The 16,140-nt window shown below is 36.4% G+C and overlaps 1 protein-coding gene across 4 annotated transcripts in view; it reads left to right on the top strand.

The window, feature by feature from the left end:
• The window catches only part of gro (groucho), a 57,475-nt gene that overhangs the window by 40,534 nt on the left and 801 nt on the right, over positions 1-16,140 (top strand). For all 4 annotated transcript variants that reach the window (XM_035090431.1, XM_035090430.1, XM_035090433.1 and 1 more), the window contains 5 exons: positions 13,503-13,556; positions 14,318-14,509; positions 14,691-14,903; positions 14,968-15,035; positions 15,182-16,058. In XM_035090431.1, coding sequence (XP_034946322.1) covers positions 13,503-13,556; positions 14,318-14,509; positions 14,691-14,903; positions 14,968-15,035; positions 15,182-16,058 — 1,404 coding nt within the window. The remainder of the gene's footprint in view (positions 1-13,502; positions 13,557-14,317; positions 14,510-14,690; positions 14,904-14,967; positions 15,036-15,181; positions 16,059-16,140) is intronic.

Below are 16,140 nucleotides of genomic sequence, written 5' to 3'. Positions count from 1 at the left end.
TTGGCCTCATCTTAATAGATTAACACTAGCTGATCCAACATTTAATAATCCACAAATAATAGATATTCTACTCGGAACTGATTTTAATGGACAAATCATTAAACAACATATCATTTCTCACTTTCTTATCAAAGACAGGTATGTCGACGACATATTTGGTGGAGCAGATTCCCCAGAAGAATTAGTTCAAGTTGTTGAGGAATTAATCACCTTGTGTAAGGCGGGCGACTTCCCTCTTGCGAAATAACAATCAAATAGTCAATCACTTCTTCAAAAAACGTCACAATCCTCATTCAACCAAGATAAAGTCACCTTCGAAGACTGCACTACGGAAATTCTTGGACTTCAATGGAATCCAAGTTCAGACACATTCTCATCAAAATCAGTCATTTATGAGTCAACATATTCAAAACGCCTTATTCTTTCAGAGGTAGCTCAAATCTATGATCCTTGGGGGTTTGTAGCACCTATCACAAGCCTTGTTTCCCTGCGTTACTTGGGACGTAATATTCTTGCACCTTTAGAAAGGCACGATATATACGCATCTAGCCCAAGGCCTCGGAACATACCACTACGAGTCCAACCTCAATTGACCGAAAGTACCCGGTTCTCTGCATGTCGTTTTTTGACTTTGCAGCCCCGGATGCATGTTTGGATTTCGGTCTCCCGTAGTACCAGTTTTATCAGCTTTGGTCAGCAGCCTCAGTTGTTCATGGTGTGAGGGGAGCACCATTATATTGTCAACAGCTAAAAGAAAATGTTTAGTGTTAGGTGTTTCCTGAAATATATGAAAGTTTTATTATTATTATTGTTAGTAAAGATTGTTAAGTATCGTTAAGTGAGGTGAAGAATGAAGAATAAAATTCCTATCCGTTTGATCCACAGGTTACAGGTGTTCTGCGAAGGTTGCAGGCAACCTGTGCCTAGGTGTTCCGACAACGCCCAGGTATGGATCAATAAAGTTCACGAGCTATGTTTTTACGGCGCTGGCAACGACCTACTACTTTTACGGGGCGGAGGATTCTGTGTGTTGGGCATTGCTGCTCCCGTTCGCGCTACCCTTCTCTTTTCTCTTACCCCCTTGCGGATTCTTCAGATTTCTATCTGCTATGTTTAGAAAAAAATGGTGTGTTTTACGACCCGTCTCGAACGCATCCCATTCTGCCTGCCATATTTTAAGTGTTTGTAACCTGAGGTTCATTATCGACGTCGACGATTCCTCTGTCGTTCAGAGAGATTCTAACATTGTTGTACGTAATTGCTTCGTTGGTACGAAGTGTATATCGTGCATTTATATCACCGATCGCTATGCGTATAGGCGGGACGCCCGCCGCTACGCAGAGGCCGTCCCTTGGGGTAGATGCGCGACAACTCCCAAGACGCCCCTCTGCGCGGCCGCAAGCGTTAGCCAATCTTTAGTATTACTTAAATTGCTCCACGCCGGGGATGCATAAGCAATCACCGGAAGGAAGCACCCCCTATATTTAGTTAGACAAGTGTGATAATTAAGTCCCCAACGCATTCGTGGAAGTTATTTCATCTTATGGAATAACTTTTCCGCTTGCGCCCGTCGTTTATGAATATGTGTGGATATGTTAAGGTCTCTGCCGAACTAGACCCCCAGGTACTTAACTACCTCTAGATACTTTATTTTGTTACCCTCTATAGTAATCTTCGGCGGTTTACATTCGTGCCTGTCTTTCTTCCTTCTGAGGCGTGGTTTATATTTTCGGTAGTTGGGATTGTTTGTATCCCTGTAATTTCTCTTGCCTCTAAATTTGATGCGATTTAGGGTCTGCTACATCTTTGTCGGGACTCTATAGGAGCATACGAATTGTTCCCTCTATCCAAGCCCGAGGAAAGACGCCTTGAGACAAGCATCCGTTGTATAATGTTAAAAATGTTTCTGGGAGGTACGCGATTGCACGTTTAACAACCTCCACTTCCAGCAAGTCTAGCCCTGGAGCTTTTGCATTCTTGAGCGTTCGGACGACTTGTTTAAGTTCTTCTTTATTGAATGGTTCTGCATCATCTGTGTTGAGTAGGTTGAGAGCGTTTATCTTTATCTTGCTCTGTTCATCTGTATTCATTTCTGGATGGTCATCGACCACGTGTACTGCCAGCAATCGCTCGACTGTTTCTTGAAAGTTTAGAGTTTCATTACCCTCCTCGATGTGAGGTGCATTCATAACTTCTTCGGCTCGCATCGTGACGGCCACAATCCTGTATACCTCACCCTATTTTTCCTCGTTTCCGTGGGTTATGACGAAGTTTTTTCAGCTTTTTGTTTTCGCCTTTTTTATCGCTTGGGAGTGCCTTCTTACCTGCTGGCGGTATCGAAGTCTCACTGCTGTGATTCGGTGGGTATCGGCACCAAGCTTTTTAATGCACTGAAATCTATGGCGCAGCCTATATACACTGCGCTTTAGTCGAGACAAATGGTTGTTCTACCAGGGATTCGCTTTCCTTGGTGCTTTTCGACGCAGCATGCACTTTTCGCAAAGATCTGTTAACGCATTTGTGAGGGTGTCAGCGAATCCATCAATGTTTATCGAAGAGTCCAGCAATGGTCCAGCGGAAAGTGAGCTTTCTAGCTCGGGCATCAATTTACCGAAGGCTTTCCAATCAGCTGCTTTGACATTGAACTGTCGAAGCTATGGTCACGTTTATGTACCATTCTCCTCTTGAGGAGCTGTATGTGGGACCTTCTTCGATTCTGTTGAGATCTTTCAGACCGAATTCGGTAAAGACATTTGCAAGCTTTTCCCCTCTGGTGTCGAAGTCTGGTGACTACAGAGAATATCGGGCGTTCGCATCCATACAGATAAGAACTTGCTTGCCTTTAAGAGTCGTCAAGACCCTTCGTAAGTGGTCGGTGTGAACTTCGATTGGATCCTTGAACTGAAAGTAGTGTGAAATAGCGTAAAATGAATAACCAAGCCCTTCAATGAGAGCACACGTATAGTGTGCAGTACTAAGTTCATCGATATAGAGCATCTTAAGAAGAAGGTTAACTACGACAAGAGCCGATTTGGGTTTTTCCTGTTTATGGGTTTTTGCAGCGACTAGGGCTTGGCCAAATCCTCTAACTGCGTAGCCTTGTGAATCGGCATTTGTGGAGTAGGGTTCCTGTAATAACAGTACATCGAGTTGCTTTTCTTTCACAAGTGCAAACGCTCCTTTCGTGGATTTAATGTTGAGATGGAGATTTAATTGAAGAAGACGGAGCTCGTCTGTCCTTCTAATAGCGGCATTCTCTGCGATATTTGGGGACGGCACCCGACCACCTGAAGTCAGGACGGTACTAACACCGTCTTGGTTGTCCCGTGGTTCGCATGCCGTGATGTTTTGGTTATAATATTATCATTGATATCGGTTGCCTCTGCGGAGACTCGTTGCTGAGCTCTGACAGCGGCCTTCTATTGCGAGGGCTCAAAAAATACCCTTTCTATGCGTAGAATGCGGGGCCTGGAGGGGCTGCGCATTTTTGGTTGGTTTAGGCTTACTGAGCATTTACGGATTCGAAGTACTCTGCTGTCGGGTTTACTCGAGCATCCAGTCAGTTTAGGAGCACTAGGCATTCCTTGGATTCGGCAAGCTCGTATCGCAATGCGCGGTAGGAACCAACCGATAACGTGCGCGTGGCCTGGTTTTGAAGACCGGCTGTTAGCGAGAGCGCCAAAAGGCAGCGCGCGCAAGGCGATACTTGGTAGCTTTTTATAATTTTGCATTCTGCTATTCTTTCATCATTACATTCTTTTTTTCAAGACGCACACATCAAGGCAGAGCCTCAATTGTGGACATATAAGGAGGTAGTGGTGATAGTGGCTCTTAGCCTGTGTCCCGTAATAAGAAGGGCAGAATTACCAGGTATACCTACGAGGAGTAGTCCACCTTTATACCCTGTAGCACCTATCACAATCAGAGCAAAGATGCTTCTTCAAGAGCTCTGGCTACACAACCTCGGCTGGGACGAACCAGTCCCACAATTAATCATCAATCGCTGGCTGATAATCAGAGAACAATTCACTCAACTTCATGAGATCTTACTTCCATGATGGGTTCACACATTCAACTGTAGAAATTCATGGATTCTCTGATGCTGCACAGCTTGCGATGGCTGCAGAAATCTACCTCAAAATCAATTCACCGTCCACAGGGCCCAAAATCACACTCATCTGTACGAAAACTAAAGTAGCACCAATCAAACAAATCACGATCCCCAGGCTAGAGTCAACAGCTGCATACATCCTAGTGAAACTCACAAAGTATGTTCGAGCTACACTCCATGGAGTAAACATACATTCAATTCACGTATGGACGGACTCTTCAATCACTCATTCATGGATCAATTCAAATGCAGGACCCTGGAAGGACTTCGTCAGGAACAGAGTAGTGCAAATACAAGAACTAGTTGCAGACGCGCACTGGCACCACATTTCTGGCAAAGAAAATCCCGCGGACTGTGCTTCAAGAGGCATTACAGCCAATCAATTAAAAGATTACTCGCTATGGTGGAGGGGACTCATCTGGTTAGCTGAAACTCAAGAAAACTGGTCAGTAAATTCACCACCAGCTGACGAGGCTTGCAACTTAAAAGCTTGTCCTGGAATTTCACTCATAGCAGCTATTCAAGATACAATAATTCAATAAGACTTGGTTAACTGATATTCAACACCCAATAGATTATTTAGAATTACTGCCCTAATCATGAAATTCACTTTAAGACTCAGACATTCACCAGTTACCAGTCCATCATTATCAATCACGACAGATGACATCGAAAAAGCGAGAATCTTCTAGATAAAGTCTACTCAAGCAGCACATTTTCATCAAGAAATCAGGACTTTATCTAACAATCAAAATCTTCCACCAAATCATTCATTCAACAGACTCACAGCATACGTTGACTCAGAAGGAGTTCTACGAGTAGGGGGACGACTTCAGCATGCTCAATTGAGTCATGATTCAAAACATCAATCAATTCTACCTCGACATTCACCATTCACCACTCTTGTTATTAGACATTATCATTTAACCACACTACATGGTGGCACTCAACTTACACTTACAACAATCAGACAACGTTACTGGATCATGGGTGGAAGAGCTCCAGTAAAAACATTCATTCTTCGGTGCATCGAATGTGCTCGACAAAGAGGCATGAGAGCACAACAACTCATGGGCCAATTGCCACAATCACGTATCACTCCTTTGCGGCCATTCTCTCATACTGGCATAGACTATGCTGGGCCATTCACAATCAAAACATCATCAGGCAGAGGAGCCAAGACTAGAAAGGCTTGGGTCTGTGTATTTGTCTGCATGTCAACTTCTGCAGTTCATTTGGAAGCAGTTAGTGACTATTCAACTGAAGCATTCATTGCTGCCTACAGGAGATTCACCTCTAGACGAGGATTATGCCAGACAATCTATTCTGACTGTGGCAGAAATTTCATAGGAGCTGATATAGAACTCAAAAAATTATTCACACGATTCACCAGAGAACATGAGGTCATCTCTAGATTCATCATCACCAACGGCATTCAATGGTCATTCAATTCACCTGCAGCACCACACATGGGTGGCAAGTGGGAGTCAGTAGTAAATTCACTTAAATTTCATTTTACGAGAACAGTAAAAGAATCACTCTTCACGTTTGAAGAGATCACCACACTTCTGACACAAATCGAAGCCATTCTCAACTCAAGACCTCTAGAGCCAATTAGTGATGACCCAGAAGACATTTAAGCACTCACTGTTGGACACTTTCTTATTGGGTCAGCACTCAACACTGTTCCTGAACCATCAACCTCAGAACCTGCACATTCAATTCAAAATCGATGGCGGAAGATTCAACGACAATCACAGCAGTTCTAGTACAGGTGGTCACAATCTTATTTACAAAAACTACAAGCTATTCCTAAGCGGTTTTTCAGGAACAGAACAATTCAAGTTAGTGCATTAGCCTTGCTAACAGATAAAAGATTTCCCCTCACGAAATGGCCACTCGTCAGGATCATTCAATTGCACCCAGGGCATGACGGGCTTCTACGAGTAGCAAACGGCGAAGATACCAATAACGACGTTGGTCAGACCAATCGTCAAACTAGCCATTCTACCAATCAATCCAACTCCAAAAGCCCAGCAGCAGAATCAACCAGAAGACAATCATCAACCAGTTGCTGATGGCGGGCGGCATGTTGAGAATTAATTAATTCTCAAGTTTGAATTATCAGCTGACAGGAACTTCGGCGGCCATCTTGGGACTGGGTCGATAACCAATCGACCAAATAATCAATAATTCTAATTCTAGTCACTCATTTGACTAATTTTCAGTGTCCATCTTGACCAATGAAGTTCCTGTCGCCACTCTTTTCCTGTTCTCGTTCATGTGTACACGACATTCTAATTCTGTTCTCTAAAATCTATCTTTTGTGAGTCAATCATTAGTTGTAGTGCATTTCTGAACCTACAAGATCATTCATATTCTTATTCTATAACCAAATCGAGTAGTATTTTGAGACAATTCACAGTACATTTAGTTAAAATATCAGTGCTCTGCAGTGGTCTGGGTGCGACTCGAAAGGTCCACACGACCAACTTCCCAGTGGAAAAAATGAAAAAACAATTCGAATAGAACCCGTTTCCATTCTTTATAACAAATGGAATTGTTATAAACGAAATGAGTGTGTTTTTATTCATTTGATATGGTTAGTTACTTTACTTCAGTAAAAGAAAAAATTGTGCGTTAGAAGAATTCAAATATACCCCATACATCCTTTTTTTCATTATTTACAACAAATTCATTGTTATACACGAAAAAAGTATGTTTTCATTTATGTCATACGGTTGGTAACATTTTTTTAGTGAAAGAAAAAATTATGCGTTTAAAGTACTCATATATATAGAATGGGTTCCTATTTTTATTGTTTATAACAATTTAAAACTTATTATTTAAATATTACTATGATCAATAATCACTTGTTAGTAACAATGTTCAATTGTTATGAACACAATTCCATATTATTAACAATTATTATTGACTATTATAGCGTCTTTAACGCTGTTTTCTCAATCCTGACACGAGTTCAAAATTCTTTCATTGGTGATTTTGTTTTTTAAAATTTTTTTTTTCGATGAAATATTGTCATCATATTTTCATACAAGTATTCTAATTATTTAATATTCATATTTTTTAAAAGATTATAAAATAAGCGAAATATAATTCCGAACGCACATACGTACATACACACACAGACGTCCACTGGAAAACGATCGTATTCGACTCTGGGGACCTTAAAACGTGGATATATGTCAAAATTTGGGATTCGCAAAATCGGACCCATTACTATAACTTCCCACTGGGAAGTTAATAATTAATTTCACATTGCATTGCTCGATAGGCTAACGCCACGTGCACAATCACCATTTGACTTGACTTGACAAGCGTGTTGAGCTCGTGTGAACGGCCAGCAATATCGAACACACCAAGTCAAGTAATTTTACAGACATTCAGTGATTCTCAAATGATCATCTTATCAATATTCATAACTTTTCAAGTAACATTCATTCTTTTGTTCAGTAAATCAAGTGTTGTATAGTATTGTGTGCCTGTTAGTGCTGTTAAATAAAAATTATTATATTTTTTATAAAACCTGACTTCCGTTTGCTCTGATCCGGCACAACTTTCCTATCCTTAAACGGTTAAGCTAATCCATAATTTATCTTTCGTCAACAAACTGTGAATACGTAAAATAGGTGTTCAGCATAGACATGAAGTCTATCAAAAATAATTTTCTAATTATTTCAATTATTTTTATTAATTGGTTTCTTGCATTTTCTGCGTAAACCGCCACGATTTTTGCGATAGAGAATTTAAAGAGTATAATGTTTCTTAAACATCAGAGTAGATGATACGTTACATGAATGAAATCTATTGTTGATAATTTTACCAAATAATCAATTTTTTAAATTCGTTGTTGAAGAATTTGATTGAATTAGCTACAATATTTGTAAAAAATTATTCTCCAGTCAAGTAAATTTTACTAGAATTCATCGTAAACCTCGAGTATCTATTGATAATACATTTCTAGTAAATTTTGCTCGACTCAACGATCATCCGTATGAGTGAAAGAGTTTCTAGTAAAGATTTCTAGAATTCTAGAAATATGGTCATGACTATTTTCTCCGTGATATTATGAAAAAAAATCGTAAAATAATACTTCAACATTAGAACCTGCATTTATTTAATTCCAATATACTTAATTTTATATTTTCATACTATTATTTAATTGTGTTTCGCTTTTTGTCTTTTCCTTTCTCCATTTAATTACAAATGTGCATTGATTATTAATTGAATGTGATCTTCAAATTAAGTTCTTTCTTATGTAAAATAATTACATTACAATCTATGTTTTAATTATTTTCATGTTTTATTTTCTACCTCATTCGAACTTCATAAATTCAAGTTAGGCGCCAAATGGGATACCACATAAGACCCAAATTGGGAATGTAACGCTTGTTCCTATTGGGACCAAGTGAGGAAAGCCTAATTAAGGCAAGTTAAATATTAAAACTAAGTTTCGTTTGATTACCTTATTTTTGATGACTTTATATCGTTAAAATACTTAATTATTCTCTACTCCGGAGAGGCCGATTGTATCGACACGGGTTTTCTGCAGTTTCCCCGTGTCCTCGTGCAAATGTGATACAATGGTTAGGGCGTAAGTCGGCTGCAGATGCAACCCGACATACTATGTGTGTAATAGTGTGTCGGGCAAGTAGGGAAGTAAAGGAAAGGAGGAGAAGTATTGGTGTGGGAATGAGGTAGTGAGGTGGCGAGGGGGAGAGTTGAGGTGAGAAATGGAAAGTAGTGAAATAGTGAAGAGGGAGAAAGGGGGTGAGACACAGAGAGTAAGAAAATATAAACTTGCAAGGTGGAAGTATTGTAAAACGCCAAGCAATACTTGGCATACAATTTAAATAAATGATTTACTACTACTTAATTATTAAACGTATTTAAATCAAATTTCCGCGAAAATACAGATGCCGAAATTTGTTCCTTGGGGAATTCGAACCTACGATCGCTACCTTGCTCACATCTGAGACCAGTGTCTTTACCCGCTCGGCTATTCATTCAATTAAAAACTTATTACTATTATATCAATATGAACGAATCCATATGTATAATTTTTTAACAGATTTATGTAAATCATTACTTATTTTAAATCTCAATAATAAATAATGATAATGGTTTAAATATTTTCATACCTTTAAATTATTTATTTTGTCTAAAACTACAATATATTTCCAGTCAACATAATCCAGTTAAGGTTTAATAAAAACAGTTAACTATTATTGAAAGCACAAAGGATATCTGGAAGTATTTATATTATTAAAATACTTTGTTATTGGAATTAAAAAAAAAATACCTAATTTAATGTAAATCTTTTATATTGTTACATGTTTACTTTTAATTCATCCTTACAACTTTTTGATTCGTTTTTCAAACATTTTAATGAGGATAATGTAATATGTGCCTAATTCAGATGTAATTTTTGTTAGCCCTATGCGGACCTGATAAAAATTTCCTAATAAATGACGAATAAAGACATTGTGTCAGTTAAAGTTGTAAATGGGAAGTTATTGGGTAGTGCGAAATTAGAAAAATCTTATTTCATCCAAAAAACAACTTTATATAAGGCATAACTAATATTAGGCATAAGTTAGAAATACCTAATTTACACTAACCCATTCAATGCTCAATAAGGACACAATAGGTATTAAGGCATGCCTAAAATAAATTCTACTCGGATGGACGATAGATTGAACTTGTTAGGAGTGATGAAAAAATTTTTCAACTGGTGAAGTAAAATTGTCTTTAAAGATGATTTATCAAACCAATGAAAGAAAATATCTTTGAACGTGGTTGCTGACTTATTAAAGAATTTATAAACCGATCATCTTATGTAAAAGTAACAGATTTTTCTCGAAGAAGACCCCGTTTTTTTTGTAATGAAAGTAAAAATTTTTTAGTTCCATTTTAATGTACGAAAATTATAGATTTGAATTGAATTATACTTTCTGCACATTCTACAAGCAAAATAATTAAACATTTTTGATTGTGACAAGTAATTTCATGAAAGCAATATTTTTTTATCCTGAGAATATAAAAACGAATACTTTACAACTTCAATTATTTTATAAAAAGTATTTTTTAAGCATTAAATAGATGATTCATTATGAAGTAAGAACTAAACTCTGTTATATCTTAAGGTAAATTTCACCATTTTATTAAAAATAGTACTCTGTTTCTGTTGATCACATTTTAACTGTTTCAAAGTAATTTTTGTCTAAGTTGTGGTGTAAATTTTACCCCATCACAAACACAACTATTATTATACTTTTATTTGTGCAGTGTAAATTAAAAAAATTTACTCCTTAATAAAATGTTAAAAACTTTTAAGTACCATCATTTTTTTCAACCTCTTATAATCTATTCTCATTGAAATCTAATTTTAGTTGTTAAATCCAATACACAACATCGATGAGGCGCTACTTATTCTCTCGTAATGGCGTCTGTTGACTGAAAGGAAGAAAATGATTCAAGACATGAAAAAGTAGAAAGAATAGTCGTGAAGCGAAAGACGAAATAAAAGACAAGAAGAGTAAAAAAAAAGCGAAAGGACATAGGCTCATAGTAGAAGTAGAGGAGAAGAAAGGTGAATGGGGGCAGCAGTATACCGGAGGAGGGGGGAAGAAAAATTAGAGGATTCTCGAGGCAAAGTCGAGTGGTTAAGGGGTTGGAATAATAGAGCTAGCCTTAATGCCATCATCTCCGTCGCAATGAGAGTGAGAAGAAAGCCAGAGAGTAGAGGGGTAGATTGAAGTGATGAAATAGGGATGGGGATAAAAAAGATATAGTCGATAAAAAAAGAGAAGGGTTGATGGTCGCTCGTGGTTTGAGTACTACACAGGCTATGGAATAGACAGGATGATAACATTTGTATCATATTTAACGGTAGAGTGGCCAGGTTAAAGGGGGTAGGAGACACCCTTCGTTGTACCACTACTACTACCATCATCCACCACTACCACCCTTTCGAAACCACCCGTCTGCTTCTCCTTCTCTTTTCTACTGAAACCACCTCTCTCGTCACCCTGTAATACCACTGAAATCAATACTACCACACGGCCTCTCTATTTACTCAAGTTCAGCACACAAATTTATTGCGTCTCGCTCACTTAGTTCTACATCTATATCAGCTATTGAGTATTTTTTATCATAATACAGACTACCAACATACACACAGTGTCAATAATACATTATTAGTTTATTTATTTCATATTTATCACTTCGTTTAGGGTTGGATAGTATGAAGTTATTTAAATTCATTTAATTTTCTATTACAGCTTAAATGGTATATTTTCCTCAAATAAAAGTTTCAAGACTTTAAATTTAAAATAACAAACGAAATGTTATAGAGAACCTGGAAATCTATCTGAGCAATTAGATTTTAATCATTAATACAATTATTTTTTATTTTTATTAACAGATATTTGGTTTTAAGTTTTGTATCGAAAGAAATATTTTATTCTTATGGTTAAATCATTAATGTCTATTCGAAATAGTTATTAAATCTTTCAGATCAATTGCCATTAATCGAAACTTGCAATAAAACTGATCAACAAATGGTTCAGAAAACGATACTTTTCTCACTGAGAGTGAAAAAGTTGCCTTATTTAAACACTGGGTAAATTATAATGGATTTATAAATATATAAAAATATAAATTAAATAAATATATAATTGCAAATGGTTAATTTGTCTTACCTAGAAGTCAATGTCATTGTTTACAATATTCACATAGAAAACTTTATCTCTCTAGAATGAAAAGGTGAACTTTCTACACGGGTATTGCGATGAAAATGTTACTTTAGTTTTTTAAAGATGATAAAACAATTTTCGAATCGATGTGAACAGAATTTTTTTTCGATGATCTTCATATTACAGCACTTGAAATATTTTCAGTTTTAAGTCCGAATCTCAATCCATTTCCAAGTTATCGTCTAGGAAAAAATTGTCACACATAATAAGTACACATAGACAAGCATTTTGAGACCAATATTGATGAACTTTTAGCACTTCAACGCAAAGAATTACTATCACATATTAAGTTTACATTTTCGCATCAATAATAACAATAATTTTCGAGAGCCATCATACTCGTACCGAGACATTTTTAAACATACATCAAGAATTAATTTTCAATTACACTATTTACATAAATCATAAATCTATAATTGATAGATTGATTTCCATAGTCTACTATTATAGAGTAAATTCGACATGTTCTTGTTTTACTATTCTTCAAACTACCTTCTAAATACAATCACTAAGAAACATCCGCTCCATCTACATTTCAACAGATTCAGTCTTTTTAATTCGATCAAATATTGTTAGATAAATTCGGTTAGATTTCAACAAAAAATACTTGAAAAGGATACGTTATCTGCCAAGATTGTGAATTTTAATCTAAAAGTAAATTTATTTTGCTCGACTAGGTATTAAAAAAAGCTGAAGTGTAGGTTAATAAATCTTAATCGATTTCTAAAGAGATTCGATTCAAATGAGATGATATCTTAACGGGATCTTATAAGACCTAATTGAATCTCAAGAGGGTAAAGATGATTAAGTATGCTGTATAGATATCAATTAATAGCATTGAATTAACTAGATCTAGATAGATTTTATGAGCTTTAGAACTAATAACTCCAAATAAAAAAATCAGTGTTAAATTTCTCTCCGCTATGTTAGCAAATCAATTCATGGCAATGATAGAGCTTTTAACACAAAAAAAATAGATTCAAAATGATGATAAAATGTATTGATTAGAACTTATCAATTAGACTTCAAAGAGTAAATGCTGAAATTAATCGCTACTGATTCCTGCTAGTATCAGATGTTTTTTGATCTAATTATGTATAATTATTAACCATTTATTTGAAAAATAATTTTTAAACTGACATAAAATCTTTTATCTAACAAACGATGTAGAAATGAACAAGTAATAAAGTATTAATAAAATAAAAAAGGTAATAATGATTAGTAACAATTAACGGTGTGATTGGAATCACTAGATTGAATAGCTCTTTGACAGGGATTGATTTTGTCATTCACGTGATGATTAGAGTGTGTGGGGAAAATAGAATGACCGGACGAAATCAACCCCTTTATCCTTCATCGACCGCGAAATCGTTTCCGTGCACAGGTGGTTTCACGCCGCGCCATACAAGCGTTTTGTATTCACGCACGCGTTTCACGTGCCCTCTCCCCCTTACCTAATGAATTGATGAGCTGCTTGCATGACACGTAGCTACTTTGAGTCTTTATCAACTTTTTTTACCCTACTTACTTCCTTCATTATTCTTCCATCCATTTCTCAAGTAAACACAATTACTATTTAGAGGAAATAGTTTTAACGGATTTTTGGTTTTTAGGATAGTGATGCGGAAAAGAGTGATCAAGATCTAGTTGTTGATGTGGCTAATGAGGTATGTTAATGATTTAATTTTCCACATTTTCTACTCAATCTAACTATAAAAAAAAAACAAACTTTAGAAAATTAATTTTTGCGATATTATTATGAAAGAGTGAAATAAAATTCTTTACTAGGGGTAAAATTTCACTTCTCAGTAATTAATTAGCATAGAATGCAATAAACTTGATGAAAACATCTATCCGTATGAAAAATTTTTTCACTTTAAAGTAACGATCAATTTTAATGCTAAATTGACATGGAGTGAATTTTTACCCCAAGAATATGTAAGAATCTTTTATAAACAAAGTATTTTTGTTTTTACAATTTAAAAGGTATTTTCATGGCTTATTGACTTTCAGCTATTTTTCCCTTGCGACTTTGTCCACATCAATGTCAAATATAGACTTCAATCAATTTTATTTAAAATAGTTGTTAAAAAATCATTTGGTTATATATTGGTATTAATGATATGATATATATTGTATCTAATGAATAATGTTAATATTTGAATTCTGACCGAAATTGTGTCTATTTTGTTGTGACGATTGGTTTTATCATGCTTTTGAAGGAATCAGTTAATAGATCGATTTAAATCGTATGTAATATATTTTGAATATTAAAATACAATTTAATTCGATATTTTCTAATTTTTTTTATGTTACTAATGTTATTGATGAGACATTCCATTTCTGTCATGCCCTAAACAGATAATAAAATAAAACTTCCAGTCTAACAACAGAATAACAATTAAAAAATATGCTCTCATTTTAAAAGGAAGTAACATCTCCACATGCTAACGGAGACCATTTGGATCATCGTGAAAACGGAAGTATAGAGAAGATAAATGCCCCAAGTCATGGCAGTGCGCCAATATCTAGTGGAAGTATAACGTCATTGAAAGAAAGGCCACCGTCACGGAGTGGAAGTTCATCAGCAAGGAGCACACCCTCACTGAAAAGTAAAGATGTAAGATCTTGCAACAAAGCAAGGCTTGCACTTCAAATTAATTTCAAAAGTCTTTAAATTTATCATAACAATACTAAGCTGAATAGGATATATCAGCTTTAATGATTAACTAATTAGATGATCCATATTGATAAGGTCATACAGTAATGCTAATCCTTCTAATTAATGAAATTTATTGTAGATCGACAAACCGGGAACCCCAATGGCACCGAAGGGATCGCGCAGTTGTACCCCAACTATGGGAGCAATCCTTGGACCCTTAACGTCTCGAGGATATCATCAACCATCGCAGCAAACGTCACCGCAGGGATACCAAGCATTGCAGTCCCGCGCCAATGAACCACCGCAATCTCCATCATCTTACAGTAGTTTACCCTACGCTAGGACATCTATAGTAAATATTATTATATCTAAAACCTCATTCCATACCTTGATTATTAACGAAAAAAATCTTCCAGCTTGGATTTGATGGTCACATTAGAGTTCCTTCTGCTAATGGACTTAGTAATCTTACCGGAGGTAAACCGTAAGTACCACTTCACTTATCCTCTTCACAACTAAAGCTGAAATTAATGAGAAATAACAAAAAATAATCACTTCATTAGAAATAGTTAAAGTTAAGTTTAAAAAAATAATAAAATTTCATCAAAACAATAACAAATAAATTTTCAGAGCCTATTCGTTTCACATGAATGGCGAAGGACAGCTTCAACCAGCACCATTCCCAACTGACGCTTTAGTAGGTCCAGGAATACCCCGACATGCTCGGCAAATTAGTACTCTAACTCACGGGGAAGTAGTGTGTGCGGTAACGATATCTAATCCTACGAAATACGTTTACACTGGTGGTAAAGGTTGTGTAAAAGTTTGGGATATCGGACAAGCAAATGGGAGTTCAAAACCTGTATCACAATTAGATTGTCTCCAACGTGATAATTATATTCGATCAGTAAAACTTTTACCTGATGGGAGGACTTTAATTGTTGGTGGTGAAGCGAGCCAATTGAGTATTTGGGATTTGGCAAGTCCAACTCCAAGGATAAAAGCGGAATTGACATCAGCAGCACCTGCATGTTATGCTCTAGCAATATCTCCAGATTCAAAAGTCTGTTTTAGTTGCTGTAGTGATGGCAATATAGCTGTCTGGGATCTTCAAAATCAATCACTGGTTCGGCAGTTCCAAGGCCACACCGATGGAGCTTCATGTATTGACATCTCCGCTGATGGGTCAAAGCTTTGGACTGGTGGCCTTGATAATACTGTCCGATCTTGGGATTTAAGAGAAGGAAGGCAACTTCAACAGCATGACTTCACCTCCCAAATATTTTCTTTAGGATATTGCCCTACTGGGGAGTGGCTTGCTGTTGGAATGGAAAATTCTCATGTTGAAGTTTTACATGCAAATAAATCGGATAAGTATTCACTTCATTTACATGAATCCTGCGTATTGTCGTTGAAATTTGCTGCTTGCGGCAAATGGTTTGTGTCAACCGGCAAAGATAACCTTCTCAATGCTTGGCGAACGCCGTACGGCGCATCAATATTCCAGGTAAATTTACTTTATGGAATATAAAAACATACTTTCTTCTCTTTTAAACTTAAAAAATAATTAATGTAAATCGGAGAAAAAT

The sequence above is a fragment of the Chelonus insularis genome, unplaced genomic scaffold (assembly GCF_013357705.1).
Source record: "Chelonus insularis isolate UGA/USDA-ARS -01 unplaced genomic scaffold, ASM1335770v1 contig_77_pilon, whole genome shotgun sequence".
Taxonomy (NCBI): Eukaryota; Metazoa; Arthropoda; class Insecta; order Hymenoptera; family Braconidae; genus Chelonus; species Chelonus insularis.
This window is presented reverse-complemented; position numbering and strand designations above follow the sequence as displayed.